The following is a 20,845-nucleotide window of genomic DNA, read 5'->3' as shown; positions in this document are numbered from 1 at the left end:
TAAACCAACCCCATTACTGAACACACGTCTTTCTCTAAAGGTTATGGGCCCAGTTTCGTCAGGCCACTGAAGATAGAGTGAATTATTTGAAGATTGGAAAGATCGCGTGAAGAAGATGCTCACGAAGGATATACCCATGGATGAATTGCCGCTGGCAGCTTTCCGCGAAAAGGACGAAGAAACAAAGGCTCTTCTGGTGACAATCACAACTGGAATATGTGTGCGACATAGATATTGCGAAAGAGATATGCATTCCCTTGCGAATATTTTGCGAAGAAGAGCTTTTCAAAGAACCCTGGCAACGTTGAAGATGGTAGAAAGAGCACCGTTAAAAGACCATTGCCTTCGCTTTGATGAGTGGATCCGCCAGTTGAAAGGAGCTGAAGCAACTGTTTCAGTTGCCCAGTTGTTCATTTAACGGTTGTCGTCCTATCATGTCGTGACTACCGCTATGGAGAATCTTGGAGATGATCAGCTAAAGCTGGACACTGTGAAGGCACGATTATTAACTGAAAAGCATAAGCAATCGAGAATAGAGAGAACAGTTGCTGCGAAGTGGGACACAATAATTTCTCCTGTCCGAAGATGAAGAATCGTCATGGTAAGGCTCAAGTCGCGACCGTTCCTGTGGATTAGAGCAGTTCAGATTTCAAACATGTTAAAAATTCAAAACTCCCGTATGTTCATAATAATCCTTGGTGCAAAACTAGAGTCCTGTCATATTTTCAGGTTATTTGATTATGGCCCAACAGCAATATAGGTTTATATGGGAATTACCATAAACAATTTTTTAAAATGGTTCTCCGCACTGTAGAGCGCATTTACACATGGATCAAGTCTTGGGGTCAAAGTCAAATTGAATCCTTCAGATCTCAATGATGAATGTTGCACTCCTGTCTCGTGAGTCGAAACAAGTTTTTTTTATCAGTGTTTACGATTTTTAGCCCTAGGCTGTGGGATTCGATTCCAGGTCCTCGGCCTGATAGTCAAATGTTCTAACCAACACACCAGATCTGCTCCACTCGAAACAAGCTGCAGTCTTCGGCAACATTCATCATTGAGATCTGAAGAATTCAATTTGACTTTGACCCTATAACTTCATGCATGTGTGAATGCTCTACAACGCGGAGAACCTTTCTTGAAAATTCTTCATCTTCACGGATGGGCCACAAGGCCCGCTTGGCTGCCAAAGGATACCTGCAGCGGGAACATGCTGATAATGAAAAGACATCAGCACCTGTAGCAAAATTTTCATCGATTGGAAGAATTCTGGTTGTCGCAATCCATCGAGGTACGAAGGTTCACCAAATGGCGTTACTCAAAGGCGTTCTTCAAGAAAAGGTGTACATGCGCGTTCCAGAGGGAGTAACAGGTCAGCCTACCGAGTGCTTATTGAAGACATCCCTCTATGGTCTCAAACAATCCCCCTGCTGGAATGGTCGATGAACCTTTCTTGAAAATTCTTCATCTTCACGGATGGGCCACAAGGCCCGCTTGGCTGCCAAAGGATACCTGCAGCGGGAACATGCTGATAATGAAAAGACATCAGCACCTGTAGCAAAATTTTCATCGATTGGAAGAATTCTGGTTGTCGCAATCCATCGAGGTACGAAGGTTCACCAAATGGCGTTACTCAAAGGCGTTCTTCAAGAAAAGGTGTACATGCGCGTTCCAGAGGGAGTAACAGGTCAGCCTACCGAGTGCTTATTGAAGACATCCCTCTATGGTCTCAAACAATCCCCCTGCTGGAATGGTCGATTCAACGAAGTTCTCCTCAGCATGGGTTTCTTTGCTCTCGGCATGACTAATACGTATACGTTCGTGGACAAGGAACGTACATAGTATTCATCGTGATCTACGTGGACAATCTACTCGCGGTTGCGGTTGATTTACGAACCGTAGATAGTATCAAGAAGCGACTTAGAGAAGAATTCGAGATGACAGCTATGAATGAACTCCACCATTTTCTGGGCATCAACATTAAAAGGGTGAGAATGGCATGTATCTATCTCAAGAAGCGTTTAACCGGAAAATCCACTGAGTGGAAGTCGTGCCTACTACGGGCACCAGAAGAAGATTAACCCCGCACCATGTGATCCACGTACAAAACGCTCAAAAGAGATGTGGTACTCTACGAACACGAAACATGCACAATGCTCGAACAGGACCTGCAAGCACTCGAAGTATTCGAACGACGCGTGCTAAGAACGATCTTCGGCGATGTGCAAGAGAACGACATGTGGCAGCGATGGATGAACCGCGAGCTTATTGCAGTCTACAGCGAATGCAGCATCCAGAAGGTGGCCCAAGCCGGAAGGATACGGCGGGCAGGGCATGTTGCAAGAATGCCGGATACCAACACTGCAATGTCTGTTGATATGGGAGGAAACAAAAAGCACACAAGAAGCGTTTTTTGGTCGATGATTACGTTTCAGTGTATGTATGTATGTACGTTATATGATCTTTTAAGAGCGAAATGATTTAAAAACAAACATGCATGTTTTGGAATCAGTAATACCGATATCATTGTTTTCTGCATTTCCTCACTGCAAAGGCTTCCGCCATCACACAATGCCTAAAGCAAATTTGCACGGTTTGCCGGGATAAACAAAAATGGATGGATCACTTACTACACTGCCACCGACGGCGGCAGTGGCGGCATCAACAACCAAGAGCTGATATTTTCCATAGAAGCCGGCGAATGTTATCTGGTGGAATTTGCGCTTGTTTTTCCTTCGAGCCAACCCATTCCCAGTTTCCCAGAGGTGCTGTTGCTTTTGTTGTTATGCCTTGCTTTGCCCTTTTCTGATGGTGGCTTTATGTATTCACAAAGCAGAGCTACCATGGATCTCATACCATGATGGAGAATGTGTGAAGTTCTCTTTCGTGTTGTTGTTTTCCGCTACGCCAAATCTGGCCCTCGAATCACATTCGCACCAAATAATAAAGCTTCCCAGTTAAACATATAAATATAAGTATGTACCTTCCAACATATCTTTGTTTTTCTTCTGGTTGGCATGATATGGCATGGCGGTGGGGTTGTTGAAGTGTGACGAAACTAGATGAGAGTGGTAGGATAAGGTGAGATATATTAATTAGCGTCACGAGATTGTGCTTTCCTTGACAGTCATTGGGCAGAAGAGAGAGGATACTTGTTTTTGACTTTTGTTGGAGGGCTTGACCTTATTCTAGAAGTTGGAAGAAGTTAGATAGGTATGTCATCATCACTGTGCGCTACAATGTTAGGATTGGATTCAGTAGTCATAGTGGCTGATTGCTATGAAGTAACTTTTGTCGTTGTCACTATCAACACGTTGTTGCGGCCATAATCAAACCTGTTAGTGATAATTTGTGATGATTAGATAGTTATTGAAGAACCAATTTTATCCCGATTTCTGGATTACGAAATGAAAAAGGGGGAAGTTTAAACCAGAACGTCCTTCTCTGAATTAACTAGATTTTGATGTACTTCGCATCACGATTCGCTGATGATTTGCATTTTAGCAGAAAACACCAACTTCTTGACAACTCATACAGACGAATTTATCGCTTCCATCAGCTGAATATCTCTTCATTCAGATATTCTACCAAATAATCATCTGATTCAGATAGTCGTCCAACGCATCTCTCTGTTGGCATATTGAACCAAAACCTAGTTCATTCAAAATGTCGTTCAACATGACTTTCTATTCAGACAGTCTTCAAACATGTCTATTGTTCCCATCACCAGAAAAACAAACTCAGTTAATAGACGATTGCTCAACTCACACAGAGGTCGTCCAACGCGCCTTTCGATTCTTTCAGCTGAAAATCTCTGAATTACATTTCTCCATCAGACAATGAACTCATGTACAGCGCATCTCTCAGAATTCAGAAGCAAAAACTATTTCATGCGGTCGTCCAACACGGCTTTCAGTTTCTTCAACCGAAAATTATTTTATTCCAGAGGTCATCCAACACGCCCTTCATTCCCATCACAATAAAAAAAAATCAACAAAAAAAAAACGGTTGTTCAAATGCGCCTTCCGATATTAAATTATTTAATACAACACTTACACCTGCAGCTCAATCGCGTGTATCAGAGTTTACACATAAATTCACAATACCTGCATGATTCCAGCAGGAACAACCATTGTGGAAGTTTTACTGCAAAAATACTTGCATTTACATGATGAATCAAGGTCAGCACCGCCTACTACCTGAGTATTTCCCCCTTGTAATCTAATGTCATGGTCGGAGGAAAAATCAACATTAGCTCTCTTCAAATTCATACGCTAAATTGAATTTTCCTTCATCTGCTCAAACGCTTGATTATTCATGAAACGCTTTTCCAAGTAAGCGCTTTTCTATAGGTGGTGGTACGTCGAAACCGGTGCACCAGTGACGACTTTCATTCCGTATGCCCGCCCACCCATCATGGATGATATGACTCAATGCGGTCGATTCTAATTGAAAACCGCCTGCTGTAAAATCGTTCCGCTTGGTTTTACTCTACCTGTATACATGCTAATCATATTAGACTTCCGGATCAAGGCGCACAACGACGGGTTTCGTCCGGAAACGACCGACTTGATTCCAATTTGCACTGTCAACAACACGTGCCGATAGACATCCGATCTTATTACTACCAACCAGCAACCACACGCACCACCGTTCGTTGAGCTGTTTGTGTTTATAATGGGTCCACAAACATAGTAACCTGGGGGTGGTTACACAGATTCCTGTTAGAGCTAGTAGAGCTAGTAGAGCTAAAAAGGCAAAGTAGGCGGCTATACCTACGCGTCTAGACGGCTTAAGGTGAAGGTAAACACGATCAATGCGAATGGGAAGCTTTTCCATGGCACCAGGCGATTTCTATCCCCAGGGAAATTAGATGCCTTCTTCTACACTGAGAAAAGTTTTCGTTTAAATGTTACAAGGATTAATTTTATATATTTTTTTATGTCATCCATGAAAATATCAAAAGCAGTACATAAATTTGAAATAATTTTCCACAATATAATCTTATACTATCGTTCTCCACAAATTTGACTCATGCTTTATCGGTTTAATATGTGTTACCAAACAACGGACACAGATTTATTGGGAACATAAAACTTCAAAGTTAGTTTCTAGTCAAATACAGGTGAAATTTACGTCGAGTGTATCCCCTTCGTGAAAACTGTTGTGGCATGAATTAGTGATGAGCCGGATTTTCACTTTTGGGCATTAAAATTCGATCCAATTTCATTCACGGGGAAGGATGGTTGTTGCTGTGTATTGCCTTCGGCGTGTTTGCCCAAGGTGTGCTGGTAGTGTCAGTCATTCCCGTGAACAAGACAAAACGATGAGCAATATTGGTGTAGGATCGAATTATCTTTTCACGCCTTTGCTCTTGTTTCTCGCGCACGGAGCTAATAAAAATGAAGGAAAATGTAAATAATCAACATCATCCGAGGTGGAAACAGCCCGGCACACTGACACACTCATTTGAGCTTGCGTTTGTAGGGTATTTAAAAAAAACAGAATCCGACGCATCCAGTGGTGAGGTGTGAAAAAATAATCGATTCAGAAAATAGCAACGGCTCGGGTGGAGTTCAATCACCACCACCACCACCACTGGAATCGATTTGTTTACCTGTCGAATATCACTCATCTGTGTTACAGTTTCTGATGAGTAGTGATGGCAATCGAAATCAAGCGGCAAAGTAGATTCACAAAAGGAACTAAAAATAACTCTGCGTAGCAAATTTGAACTGGAGGAGTCCCTTGGTAGTTTATAATAATTGGCTCTTGGTTTATTTTGAGAGCATCCACAAAGCATTTTTCGGACGATTTTCAACACTCTTATTGCCTATTTTCCGACCAAATACATTTTTTCGTAGCAATGTCATAGAATTTTTTAAGGTTCCAGTTTCGCCTTAACACTACTTATGAAACACATTGATTAATTGTCATGACATTCTAACTCACCTCAGTGTATGTTGGAATGCACTTGGTTTCCGTGCGCTGTACGTGTTCGGCAGACTATCTGGAGATCAAAATGATGTAGCATGATCTCCCGCACAGTTACCACTACTCCTTTCTTGCTAGCACCACCCCTTGTTAGCTATCAGACCAACAAAACAAAATCATCATTTTATTTTGCAACTTGTTTTATAACCATAATGATGACTTTCAACTTTCTTGTAGCTTTTTGGCACTCCAACAGCACCTCTTTCATTGTTAGCTCATATCACATCACAATATGCCAACGTTGACGATTCTAGCTTATGCGAGTTTGTATGTACATTTGAACGAGTTTCTTTTCACTTTTATGCGATTTACTTTGTACACCAATGCGGGTTAAACTGACATAATTAGAAAAGTACCAAGCGAAGTCGTATAATCATCGCAGTACGCAATTATGCAAATTCAAATGACACTTTGCGAGTTCACTCAAACGCTTTTGCGAATGAGCAAAGTTCGTCGCAACAAAACATCAGAATATCGTCTACTGCGATGTAGTCATACATTATAAAAGCTAATTTGCACTCTTATATGATTTTACCAGATACATCGCAGTAAGTTCAAAAAATTACATCATATGCGATGAAAATTGTCCCTCAGCCGTACATATATGCGATAGTGACTTAAAATAGTACTTTATACGATGTACAGCGTGCATCATTATGCGATTCCTGGTTGTCTGGGTAGTAGAGTGGCCCACACTTATATGAAAAACAAAAATTTCGAAAAATGCCAACTATTACCTCCTAAATCAGTTGTTTGGGCTCCCAGAAGCTACGTTCAAAATTTGAGCAAAATCGGTTGAGCCTAAGGGGGTGCTCAAAACGCTTGAAGTTTGTATGGGAAAACTTGGCCAAATGTATGCAGAAATTTTAAGTTTTCGAATTTTGCCGCTAGGTGGCGCTGTAATTAAGCGTTCAATAAATAAACCCTTTTGTATTATTGTAGGTGACTATATGCCAAAGAACTTTGTCGAAGACCGCAAAGTGATCCAACGGCTGTAAAAAAAGTTATACCTTAGACAAAGCCGTTGATTAGGTAAAACAAAATATTTTGCATGAGTCGTTAATTTAGATGTTAATTGACCAACTAACCTTTTGATTGCTTAAAAAAATATTTCCTTGCCTAATGGCTTGCAGTCAAAAAAGCCCAAAATCGCAAATTTTGCCCTATAAATTGAGGTATAGCTCAAAATTGTGACGTGTGAGAGCAAATCTGAGCCCGGATTCGGATTCAGCGGCCCAAAATCCTTCGGAGACACATAAGTTTGCTCTTGAGACAAAAAAATGTTGCGCTGTGTAATCAAAAAACATTGGAGAATATGATGCCGTTTTGAAAAATCCAACTTATTATGTATATTAGGGTATTCCAGAACGAAATCTATCAAAAAATCAACATTTCAAGGTTTTTCTGATTACTAACGTGATAATTATACATGTTTCCTTCAATTTTATTGGCACACGTTGATCGGAGAAGTTGTAGCAAACAAGTATAGCTTTCAATTTCTGCCGAAAGAATTAAGTTTTGCCAAGTTTTAGAGTAGTTATGATTTTTTGAAGTTCAAAAATAAAGGTAAAACACAAAATTGATTTGATTCACCTTTTAATTTCAATGGATTTGGCTGAAATTTTGACCAGTTACTTCTTATAGGATGCCAATCAAAATATGGGGGTGGACTTGAGAATCGGAGAACACTTTTGAAAAGCTGGACAGGCCTACTGGGTAGTCACCGCCAGCAGTTTCGATCAACTTTTTGCTACAAACTGTTATTCGGTTCTTCAGATTTTTACTATTGAAAACTCGAGGCATGGCTTCGTTATATCTTCACTTTATCAGCGTTTTGCTCACGGTGCGCATTAACTGATACGTGACTCATATTACTATCAGCTATTATTCCTTCCTGCCCAAGTTTGGTAAGCGATGTCACCGTTTCTGGCCACAAAGTTCAAGTCATCCGCCCAGCAGACAAATTGACCAGGTTTTGAGAAATTTTACCACGGCTGTTTGAGCGAGCTCGTCGTTGCAGTGCTACCATGCCAAAACCATCTAAACAGTGAGTAAAGAGATCTTCAACTCCAGAAATTAAGCTTACAATCCACAACGTTTTATTTTTGCAAAATCTTGGGAAATGTTTATGGCAGAATTCGATTGGACTGCCACGGCCACATCGAGACAAGCAAAAAGATTTATAAGACCCAGTGCAGCAAAAGCCAGAACTATACTAGATCTAAACAAAAGAGACTTGAGAGTAATACACTAAAACCACAATTTATGCATGTTATTTTATGCACTTTTAATTTATGCACCTTTTTATGCCCTGTACCCTGTAGGGAGGGAAAGCTACTCAGAATTAATATTGTGCATAAGAATACGCCAGGGCGGCCAGGGGGTGTTTATAAGGATGAGCAAATGGAAGTCACAGGGGAGTTTCAGGGGCTCCCAAGGGGTTTCCGCGGGGTTCGGGGGTCTGAGGGGGTTTTCAAAAGCATTGCAGAGTGTTTCAGAGGATTTTTGACAGGTTTTGAAGGCGTTACAGGTACGTTTTAGGTGGTTTCCGAGGGTCTCACGTGCGTTACATGTGGTCCAAGTGGGTCTTGGAGGGATTCGGAGGCGTTAGGCAGGCGTTTTTGGGGTTTCAGATGCGTTTCATTGGGAGGCATCTCAGGAAGTTTCAAAGCATTTTTGGTGGGATTCAGAGGCCTTACGGAGGCGTTTTCGGGGGTTTCGGAGGGTCTCAAGCTTATTACATGGGGTCCGAGGGGTTTTAGGGGGATTTTGGAGGCATTTCAGGACGTTTCAGAGCATTTCCGGTGGGATCCAGAGGCGTTACGGAGGAGTTTTCGGGGGTTTCGGAGCGTCTCGGGTACGTTACATGGGGTCCGAGGGGGTTTTGGAGCCATTTTAGGAAGTTTTAGAGCATTTTCGGCGGAATTCAGAGGCGTTACGGAGGAGTTTCCGGGGGTTTCGGAGCGTCTCATTTGCGTTACATGGGGTCCAAAGGGGTTAAGGGGAATTTTGGAACACGGAGACAAATTTCGTTCATTTGAAACAAAAATATTCATGTTTCAAACAAGATTTCCTCTTGCAAAAAAGTCAAATTTCACCAAAAGTTTCCATGAAATCCCATTGATTTCGGGAGCGTATGTTATCTACATGATGTTGGCATTGAAAGTGCCACGTGGGAAGTGGGTTTTCCTACAGAAGGAAATTACTTTGTAAATTTAATTGGAAAACAAATATTTCCGTAGGGCCGACCTGCCACAAAAAACAAAAAAATTTACATTTGTTTCTAACATAATGTGTCAGAAGATGCATGTTTGTTTCAAAAATTGATTGAATTTGCTTCAAATGTGACGTTCGATTTGCTCCAAACAGTTTTATTTTTGTTGCCAGAACACATTGACAATTTATTTGAGTTTACCCGAAATATTTTTGATTTTACCATGCTTTTTTCTGCGTGAAGCATTTTTGAAAGTTTCAGAGCATTTCCGGTGGGATCCAGAGGCGTTACGGAAGCGCTACGGAGGAGTTTTCGGGAGTTTCGGAGCGTCTCAGGTGCGTTACATCCCAGGGAGTTTAAGAGGGATTTCGGAGGCATTTCAGCATGTTTCAGATCGTTTTCAGTGGGATTCAGAGGCGTTACGAAAGTGTTACGGAGGAGTTTTAGGGAGTTTCTGAGCGTCTCAGGTGCGTTACATGGGGGGTTTCAGGGGGATGTTTGAGGCGTTTCTGGAAGTTGCAGAGCATTTTCAGGGACCTCATCCCAAAGTCCTTTGAAATGTCCCTGAAATACTAGTTGATTCAAAGATGTTCTTGAAGCCCCTTGATACGACCTTGACCTGAAATACCTCGAAACGCCCCTGAGTCATACTAAAATCTCAAGGAACGCCTATAAAATGCTCCTGAAACTCCCTGAAATTCTCTGAAATTAACCGGAAATGCCGTGAAACGCCCCTCAAACCCCTTGTAACGCCTTTTAAAGGCTCCTGAGATCTCGTGAATTGCCCTTAAAGCACCTTGAAGCGTCCCTGAAACCCCCTATATTCTATTGATATGACCCTGAATTTCCCGTAATCCCATAAAAACGCCATCAAAACATGACAAAACGCCCTTAAAAGGCAACCCAAATCCCCTAAACAACCCCCTGAAATGCCCCTGGTGCCCCTTGGAAACCCCCTTAGCCCCACCTCAACTGCCCAGGAGCAAGACCTGTTCTCACGAACTAGGTTCCTTCATTAAACCTAAACTTAAATTATGCACAAATTTCCCTCATTTTATGCGCTTATTTAATTTATGCATATTTTTAATTTATGCACCCCCAGCCAGTCGAAAAATATTGAAAAAACATTCACTCAATGTAGACATGAAAAAAGTTTTTGTTTGACAAACTTTTTTCCTTAAATATGTTACAGCAACATTGTTTGGAGAAAATATAGGTAATTGATATACTTTTCTCTAGGAAAAAATCATCTTTAAAAACATAGACTTTTTTTTGTAATATCGATTTAAATTTTTGAAATCTTTATTTTGCAGTGTAGGAATTATTTCATATTTCTGGATATTTTTCTAAAAAACGTCATGGAATTTCACGATAGTCCACCATACAACCCCTTTTTGTAGCTCTTTTGTAGTAATTTTTGAGTTACATCGATTTAAAAAAATCTATGAAAAAGGCCCTCTTCAAACGTTACTCTTGACAAATTTCGAAAATCAAAGTTTGCATACTCGTTGCTTGGAAAGTCCTATTGTTTCTGCTCACCATGTTTAGTTTGATTCTGAGAGGGTGCTGCCAGCCCCATAGAAGGGTTGGCGCAAAATTCGTCGATTTTATATTATTAAGTACACTTGCATGCAACTTTTGGCGGGTGACTTGTATGGGAAATATCGTATCTAACATAAATCGCTTAAAACTATCAAATACGATTTTGTAGAACAAAATATTTTGCATGAGTCGTTAATGTATTGATTGACCTTATTATTTTTCTGTATGGCTCTATGTTCCCACTGGAACTTTGCCTGCCTCACTTCAACTTAGTGTTCTTTGAGCACTTCCACAGTTATTAATTGAAGGGCTTTCTTTGCCTTCCATGGACGGACCAGGTGGAGCGTGATCTGGCGAGTGTTGGGCGTGACCGAGGATGGAGAGCTGCAGCTGCACATCGAGTATTATGGCGGCAAATTGTTGATTCAGTATTATCATGAATTTGATGTGAACTAAATAAATGAAAATGAATAGGCTCACTGGAGACCCTATTTACCTTTTCATTGCATAAAAAAATCCATGCATAATGCCTTGCGGTCAAAAAAAACTCTAAACCGTATTTTTACCCTATAAATAGAGGTATAGTTCAAAATTGTGACGTGCTGGATTAAATCTGCGGCCCAAAATCCGTCGGAGACACATAAATTTGCACTTAAGACAGACCAATAGTTAATTTTTGTTTAACTGTATTATCCGATATTCCCTATAGGGCACTGCATACGGCGGCTTTTCATGGATGGTTTAAATAGATTCAAAATGTAGAGTGCGCGTGCAAGGGATAGTGTGCTGATTTATGACATGAAGACGGCACGGTGGCACCCCTCTAGGAGGTCTTTCTGGGATTCCACACGAATTCCATCCGCGATTTCTCCAAGAAATCCTTTGCGGTTTCTCCACAAATTTGTTCCTGGACTCCTCCAGGAGTTTTATGGGCTCTTCCAAGAGTTTCTTCTGAGAGTCCTAAAGAGCTTCCGTCTTTGATTCCTTCAAGAGCTCTTATCAGGATCCTTCCAGTAGGTACTCCCGAGATTCTTCCAGAGATTTTTTCTGCAATATCTCCTTCAGGAATCCCATCCCAGAAGTTGGAATGTCATCAGAAGTTTTTGTTTATTTCCAGAAGGTATTCCTGAAAATTGCAGCAATTTTACCCGGGATTTCTTTCGGGAATCCTCCAGGCGTTCTTTCGGGGGTTGTTCCGAGATTCTTCCAGAAGCTCCTTCCAAAATTCCGTCAGGGATTCTTTCCAGGAATTCCCGGAGTTCCTTCTGGAATTTCTTAAGCAATTCATTCTGAGATCCTTCCAAGAATCCCCAAGAACTTCCTTCAATATGCCTCCAAGAACTTCTTCGGGATTTGTACAGGACCTCTTTCCGAGATTCCTTCAAAAACTACTTCTGGCATTGCTTCAAGAATTCCTTTCAGGATATCTACGGTGATTCCACCCGGAGCTTCTTCCGGGTTTCTCCAGGTGCTACTTCCTGGATTCTTACGGTAGCTTCATCAGGGATTCCTTCGGGATTTTTTTCTGCATTTCTGCAAGGAATTGCTTCTGGAATATCTTCAGGAACTCCGTCCGGAACCTCTTCTGAGATTCCTTTTCCATTTCATTCAGGGAAATTCTTCTGAAATTCTTTCATTACATTCATACTAACATTAGACAACGGACAACACATATAACACTCAGAACTACATGAGAAATCCCTTGAAGTCCCAGATGAAATCTCAGAAGAAACTCCTGGAAAAACCCCAGAGATAAGTTTAGAAGGAACCCCAAAAAGAATCTCAGATATAACTCCATGAGACATCACAGTAAGAAATCCTAGAGGTATCCTAGAAAAAAATCGTGATTTTAAAAAAATCCTAAAACTTCTGAAATTCTTTCGCCAGCACCTCCCACAGCCGCAACAATCTCAGAAAGTATTCCTCAAGCAAACCAGGAAAGAATCTCAGGAAGAATCCCGGGTGTTCTTCCTGGAGGAATCCTGCCAAGATCTCTTGAAGGAATCCCAGGAGGAACCTCCTTAGGAATCTCAGAATGTTTATTATGCAAGCTTCAGAGGCTCTCTTAAACGGTACAATAACGGTGCCGGTCACGTCCTTGCAGCCAGATTGGAAGAGGGAAGGAATATTAGCTACAACCTTTGTTATGTAAATGTTGGCGTTTATTGTACGTCTTCACCAAAGGCTGCAGAAAGAATTGTTCGTTAGTAGGAAAGGTATCGTTGGGTCAGGATACGGTGATACGAGACAACACCGGCGTCAAAAATTCAGACTTATTCTGCATGGCGTCTGAGGTAAGACGGTCTGTTTCGTCTCCCGTGACGTGAGACGACTTATGCAAATCAAATATGATCGAGTCGACTTTTGTCACCTCATTCGACTCGTCTCACCTCACACGCCGCGCAGAATAATCCTGATTGACGATTTCAAGAATTTAGAGATTCTTGTGAGGAAAATGATTCGGTGTATGACGGCATACTCCTATTGGGACAAATAGTTAGCATTTTGATTGATAGATTTTTCCATATATAGTCATGAATTCGTGAAAAATAATGGATGTTTGAGAGGAAGTACATGTTGAGAAAGTTTATTTTTGAGAAAGACAGTGAATTATTAATCTGGTTGTTCCGAAAATCTGCCAAACTGTAAGGACAAGTGCACGTTATCGCAGCTGCGATGTAATACCACGAAAAAAACTTCTGAAAAGTCCTTCAATGCGTTTCTAATCCAATCATGTGACGTCTCCCTCATTATTGGTTGCATGTCGCCTAGTTGGCGCCTGACACTCTTCAGATGACGTCCGCCCAACTGTGGCTCGTAATAGATGCCACAGCAAGTAAGAGACTTCCTCCCTCTTCACAAAGGAAATGGAATCGAACGAGGAGAAAATAGAACCAAGCCATAAAAAGCTCGATTTTCTAATTATCACCCCCATCTTGGAGCCTTCCATCACGTCCGCTTGCGTCGAGTTCGATGTCGACTTCGATTCCTACATAAAGAATGCCAAAAGCAAATGAACTTTTTGTTCTCTTGTCTTGGGCTATACTGAAATTTTGAAGTGTACTAACTGAACTTGAAACGGAAACCGGTTTTGATGAGGGTTTCGGCTCGGTCGGGCAAAAATGTTAAACATTCCGCTTGGGCTGTGAACGAGTTGAAAGCGAAACTGGGCAAAAAACAGCATAAACAAAATTCACCTTGCTGCGCTCGATGACGAACGTGCTCGGTGGAATAACAAAACACGTTTCGATTCTGACTAACCCTCTGTCCCCGCCAGGTAGGTCAGCGCGTGTATTACGTTACACGAGCGGGGGAAATGCACTCATTTGAATAAGTATAAAAGTGAATTCAGAACATACTTACGCTGCATGAAAACCAGGGTATTATATAAACAGCTCAGGAGATTCCGTTCGGCAAACATAATTCCATAATATTGTTTTCAGAGCTCGTTCGGATTGCCAGCACGTACAAAGGAAGTTAGGGCGAGAAGGATAGCACCACACTAACTCGGGGCGAAATTTTCACCCACCCCACGGGGAAAACTGCGAAAGACGATGACGACAACGCGTTCGGTGCGTTGAAAGCACGGCACCAACTTTAGCACTACGTAACCACACCTTCACTCCACCTGCCACCACCGCGACGAGCTGGATCGATTGTTAATCATGCTATTTTTAATTCATATCCTACGCGATGGCACACCGATTTTCGAAGCGCACTATTCTGCGCTTCTTTTGGAACGATTTTTCACTGCAAAATCACCATTCACCGGACGAATATGCCTGCGACCAATCACTTTCGATTCCAACTCACAAACTGATTATACAACAACCCAACCGTTGGTGAACACTCCGAAAACAGGAAAACTCCTATAACCACACTGCTTCCGTGAGGTTTTCCCTCAGTGCCACCGAGGATATCCTTTTTCCATGCAGCAGCGCCGCCAAAGAACCACCAACACCAACAGCGTCCTGTGTGCGAAAAACACTCGCAATCGCTCGACCCACTCGAAGACGACACGAATCAGCACTCACTCCGTCTGCCGCCTGCTGCTCCTTCCGTGACGAATCGCTTCGCACGAAGTTTTGTTTTGACGTCGCGACGTCCTCTCCGTCACGTTAAATGCCTCCACACATGGATTCGGTATGCAGCACTCGTGTGTGCGTGTTTCAGACCCAACGAATTTCCACCAACAACGACAACATCCGCTTTCCACTTTGTAGCACACGAGACACGAGCGAAACAAACTTTCCTCAACTGATTCACACGGCTGTCCGAAATGAACTGATGGAGTCGCTCGGTTTGCGGTAAGCGCCAACCCTAGCACTCTCTGTTGCTTCCTTCTTCGGTTCGGATCGGATCGGATGAACTTCACCACCCACCCACCGACGACCGACCGCCACCCGTTCGACGCGAGAGACACTTTTACAGCGTCGCTCTCTCCCGCCTTTCACACGCACGCACACTTCCACTCGAGTTGGATTTGTTTTGAAACAGCCCGGAAGGAGGGAAAGCTCACCTCATCACCACCCACCCAGTTGACGCGACGTCGTCGCAGGATTCACGTTCCGCGCTGCACTGCGAAACGAGTCTACCTTTGTGGGAAGGTGTCGCCAATAAAAAAAAGATGGTTTCTCTGTTACGCACTGATTTTTTTTTTCGAGGGAGTTTCGAATCACAACCACTTTGAATTACGGGATCAAGTTAGGAAACTAATGGAAGATTTCCGTGCACGACACTCACTATTCTACACCCGCTTTACTAAAAGGAAAGGATTTCGTGGAAGGATGAAGTTTTGGCTTAATTTATTGGTTCGAGAATCGGAAACTGTGAACTGATTGTGTTGACGATGAGAGAAAAAGTGACTCACTTGGGATCAAAGACGGAAGGTTGTAGGTAGGATGCATGAAGAAAGGATCTGTCTGGCACCTTTTGATGAGTGTGTGTGTGTTTGTGTAAGTGACCAGAAATTTCATTTTAAGGCTCACTCAAAACTGATGCGATATTTCATCCAGGGCATGCCATCACTAGCAACAATTTTTCTCACAATTGATGTTATTTGGTGCTGCTTCGTGGTCGTGCGGCTAGTGTCACCTAGCGTTCAGTCGAATCGTGCTAAGGAGCGTGGGTTCGATTCCGCCGCAGCTCTTAGCTAGCCGCCCAAGTAACCACTAAGCACTGGCGTAAGCGGTCTAAAGGTCATACAGCAGCTTTTTCGTGTCAATAGACTCAGTAGGAAATTTTCAAATGCTCTCAGGCATTATAAATAGTAAGCACTGAAATAAGCCGTATATTAGTATATAACGCTATGCTATAGTGCTTGTAAACCCAGTGTCTATCAGCCGAATAAGAAGCCTGACAGTGTTGTTAAAAGGGTTAAAAGGCTCGGTGTGCATGACGTTTTATATCAATCAAAGCTGATTTCAAGCAAAACAAAACTGAACCGAAGCAAGACAATAAAATCTCCTCGGAAATTTCATACGATCAATAGGGCGGTGGAAGCTTGTCGTCGGACACTTGAAGCATTAAATTGAAACAGAAAATGTATGGCTGCTTCCTCGATTATGCTATAAATATATCGGATGTTTACCTGTGGAGTTTCAATCGTTTTTCCTACAGACGAACACCAAAACTAATCGATGGGCCCCATTTTGATTCCTCTTGTTACGGAACCTCGTCAACCTCCCAAACTTCCCTAGCTGCATCTCCTTCAGATCTCTTTCCACCCTCCATAAAACCATTTTATACATTTCCAATGCGGCCACATTGTGCCCGATTTCAGATCCGAACATCGGATCAATCGGAACATTCGGATCAACCGGAACATTCGGATCGGAACATCAATGCTGTCCCAACTTGTTGCCTTCTTTTACTTAAATACGGTGCTGAGCAAACCGATATCTTGGTGCATCGATGGAGCAGATGGGAAACGTGACGACATCCACTTAAGACTAACAACCCCGAGGACATCAAATCGAATCTGAATCAGGCTGTAAAAATCGAAGAAAAGTAGACTTTGATGGAAAACATACGGAGAAGAAAATAGAGAAAGTAAATAACTTTTTTTTTCTTTTTTCTTGATCCATTTTTGACAACTCTTTCACCAGAGACTCGGTACGCAGATTGAATCTGGCCGTATATCAGCCGAATATTTCGCCAAAATTGGCTTTTAAGCAGATCTTTTATAGGATGTAGTACTAATGAGCTCTGTTAACATTGCTCTTCATGTGGATATAGAACCAACTTGGTGCCAATTTTTACGGCTTAGTGGTTACTTGGGCGTTGCATCCCGTTGTCCAGTAAGAATCACGATCAAAGCGACTTACTCCGCCAAAGCTCCACTCCTCAAAGAGGCAGCATTACCCTGATAACGTCGGCATGATGCTTGCTACTCCTACTCGGGTAGGGAAAGGGCAAACCAGGGGAATGACACTATCGTTATTCACACCCCACAACTTTGTATGTAATCTGAACTACAAAGAAGATGCGGACATCGGAAAGCACCTGTTCGTGATCGAAGAATTGTTCGATCGGCTGTCGTTCGCGGAACAGAAACTTGAAACACATAACATAAGTGGAACTACATAGTCAGAGCAAAGGAAAAAACCCTTATTAATCCACCTAGTGGTGATGGCGTCTTTCTCGTGCTTTCGAAAACCCATTTCAACAAAACTTAAGTCACATGTTGATGAATATCGCACCCTCATACGTTTAATAACAATCCATATCGTTTATCTTTTTTAAGTTTTTAGGGGTCTCCAGTCAGCCAAGTGGCTACGGATCGCCAATCCGGAGACGGCGATTCCCTGGGCATAGTGCATCATTGTGCTTGCCTCACAATATACAAATTCATGCAATGGCAGGCAAAGAAAGTTCTTCAATTAATAACTGTGGAAGTGCTCAAGAAACACTGAGTTGAAACGAGGCAGGCTGCTATATTGAAATTTAAGCCGCCACTTTGAATTTAAGTCCGCAATCTTGAATATTCTAGTCACCATTTTTCTCTCCATAATTCTTCCCCATACCAAATATATCCATTTTGCATGGTTTTAGAGTCTAAAACTTCATTAAACAGCCGTCTTATCCTGAGTTATGAATCGCCATCTTGGGTTTTAGACCGGATATTCTGGAGGCCATTTTTGGGCTCCAAACATCTTCCCCATACCAAATATACCCATATTGCATGGTTCGAGGCATGGTTTTAGAACCTAAAATTATATTAAATAGCTGCCATCTTGAATTTGGAGCTGCCATCTTGGATTTCATGCCACCATCTTGGATTTTATGCCGCCATCTTCAATATTCTGGTAGCCATTTTTGAACTCCGGGCATCTTTTGCATTCCAAATATAGCCATACTACATGGTGCTAGGGCTCAAAACTCTATTAAGCACGTCTTATGGTTATCTTTTAATGGGTGATACGGTGGTACCGTGGTACGCTGATCGCAAGAAATTTCTTGGCCTATCTCGATGCGTGGAAAATTCCGAGGAAAATTCTAGCAAGGAATCGCTCAAGAAATAATAGCGTCGCTTTATTCCGGATCCTAGTACGGAGCTGAAACGAAACGTGAAATCAAATGGGGCTTGCTGTGTTAAATTTCTTGACCATTCCGGTCACGGAAAAATAATGCACTGAACGAAAATTACTTGAGCGATTCCGTTTGTAGTATACAGTACAGTCCGGATTCACTGGTTGGGTCACGACTGCGCCCCGATTAGCGAATCGTGTTCGTTCGTTAGGTCAACTGACAACTGATCAAAATGCTCTAGACACACGCAAGTGACGAGAAATACGTCACGGAACACTCACATACTTGCGCAAACGTTCTGTATACAGGAGCTGTGATGCGACGGCGGTCAGACGTCAAACTCGTTTTGACATCTATTTTGACATTGACAGTGCTTTTTAGTTGGGTTTTGCCCCAACCAGTGAATATTCAACCATCGAGACAACCCATCTAACGAGCTCTCAACGAACGAATCGTCACTGTATTTCGTTTTTCCAGCGCTTGCAGTTGCTGAAAATGAGGACATCGTCGGCGTAAACCGCAACGAACAGCACCTTGCCATCGCAGATTCGATAGTATACGCATGGATCGTACACCGTCGACTCGAGCCCAAACTTCCGTAGAGCAGCATCCAGCTTCGAATTCCAGACACGGCTTAATTGCTTCAAGCCATACAGGGCTTTGTTGAGGTGGCAAACCTTGGATTTCTAGCCACCGTCCACAAAGCATGGGGGTTGCTCCATGTAAATTTCCTCCTCTAATTCGCCCTGCAAGAATGCCGCAAAAGCATCCATTTGATCCACCTGCAGGTTCCATCTTGCAGCCAGAGCGAAAAGATATCGCAGAGAACTACCCAACTAACAATCACTCATTTAACAGGCACCACGAATTAATTCAGCATGATGTTGAATAACATTTGAATTATTTTCACGTACAACCTATGTTCGGGTTTTGTTCACACAAATTTGGAGAAGTTCTAAAGCATCATGTTGTGCACCAACTTAATTTTTTATTGTTCAAAGCGTTTTACAAATGACAAGAAAGTTGTTATTAAGCTTTGGCAAAAATGACTAAAAATAAATAAAATGCAAAAATGTTGAATTCTCACGAGAGTAATTATTTGCTCTCATGTGTGTTCTCACACCTATTATGAAATAAGAATTACATATAAAATTATTTACCTAAATCCGGAATAGAACTCGAGACCTGTAAATTACCAGCCGCGAGACCAGCCGCATGCCTTCCTATCTGCGCCATCCTAGAGATGGTAAGATGCAGCACCCAAAGCAAAACATAATCTTCCCATGATTCAATAATGATCACTCCTAAACTTGTGTTCAGCCAGGCCCCTGGCATGAATGAAATTTATCGTAGCCAACATCTAACTGCCTTATACTCATATTCGTGCAAATTGAAACGAGCGTGCAATCAACAAACGCAGCTTTTGTTTGATGTTGTCAGGCCCCTGGCATGAATGAAATTATTTTTTTTTTTTATCTAGTTCATTTATTTGAGGCTCAATCGCGTATAACGCTTTACGGAGCCGAAGATCTCTTTTTGCACTTAATAATATACTATGTACAAAATAATAACTTTTCAATCATGTTTGTTAGTGATGGGTGGAGGCCAGGGTACTCGTGGCAGCTCGAGGTTAGAAGGTCACATTTTGAAGGATGGACAGGGTGAGGACTGGACCAAAGGTTTCACTGCAGCTCATCCGGGTGCTAATCGCATTGTTCTAACGTGTTCGGTGTCTTGTGGTGATGGTACCAGCTTGTTGAAGGGCTTGGTCTTCCGGATGGCCAGGAGCAGCTCGGTAACACGAGGAGGACAAAACAGAGAAAAAAAACTGGAGAAGAAAACACAAGCGAATTAAACTTTTATATTAGATGAGCGGAGCAACACGAGGAGGACAAAACAGAGAAAAAAATGGAGAAGCAAACACAAGCGAACTAAACTCTTATACCAGATGAGCGGAGAAATTCATAAATGGATTGCATATAGGGGAGATCGCGGGTTCCCAACACATCCCTTACTGGAACGAAGGGTTGTCTACCTCGGGCCTCAAGGGTATCCAATAGTAGTGCTCTGGAGGCGTCATTATCCGGGCATTGCCAAACTACGTGGTCGATGTCATCATAACCGGAACCGCACTTAGTGCAAACATTGTTGAGCGCGAGGTTTATTCTATGCAAATGTGCGCCTAGCGAGTAGTGGTTTGACATAAGTCTTGACATTACGCGAATAAAGTCTCGACCTACGTTCAAACCGTAATGCCACGCTCGCAAAGAAACTTTAGGAATAATCGAATGTAACCACCGTCCCAGTTGGTCATCTCGCCAATCATGTTGCCAACTTTGAAGAGAACTCTGGCGAACTAAATGGAAAAATTCATCATGTGAAATTCTTCTATCATAGATCTCGCCTTCCTGTGCGCCCACCTTTGCGAGAGAGTCCGCCTTCTCATTGCCATAAATTGAGCAATGAGAGGGGACCCATACAAAGGTAATCTTGTATGATCTTTCGACCAGTGCACACATCTGCTCTCTTATTTTTGTAAGAAAGTAAGATGCATGCCTTACAGGT

At 42.3% G+C, this 20,845-nt stretch overlaps 1 protein-coding gene across 2 annotated transcripts in view; it reads right to left on the bottom strand.

Annotated features, from left to right (window-relative positions):
* LOC109416118 (contactin-1a) overlaps positions 1–15,107 on the bottom strand; it is a 128,672-nt gene extending 113,565 nt beyond the window's left edge. The window contains exon 1 of one of the 2 annotated variants that reach the window (XM_029856092.2): positions 14,114–15,107. In XM_029856092.2, coding sequence (XP_029711952.1) covers positions 14,114–14,171 — 58 coding nt within the window. In that variant the 5' untranslated portion in view covers positions 14,172–15,107. The remainder of the gene's footprint in view (positions 1–14,113) is intronic. The other variant, XM_019690086.3, reaches the window with a different exon arrangement.
* Positions 15,108–20,845: the final 5,738 nt, after the last annotated feature.

The sequence above is a fragment of the Aedes albopictus genome, chromosome 1 (genome assembly GCF_035046485.1).
Source record: "Aedes albopictus strain Foshan chromosome 1, AalbF5, whole genome shotgun sequence".
NCBI classification, from domain to species: domain Eukaryota; kingdom Metazoa; phylum Arthropoda; class Insecta; order Diptera; family Culicidae; genus Aedes; species Aedes albopictus.
Note: the sequence above shows the minus strand (reverse complement) of the source record. Positions and strands in the feature narration are given on the sequence as shown.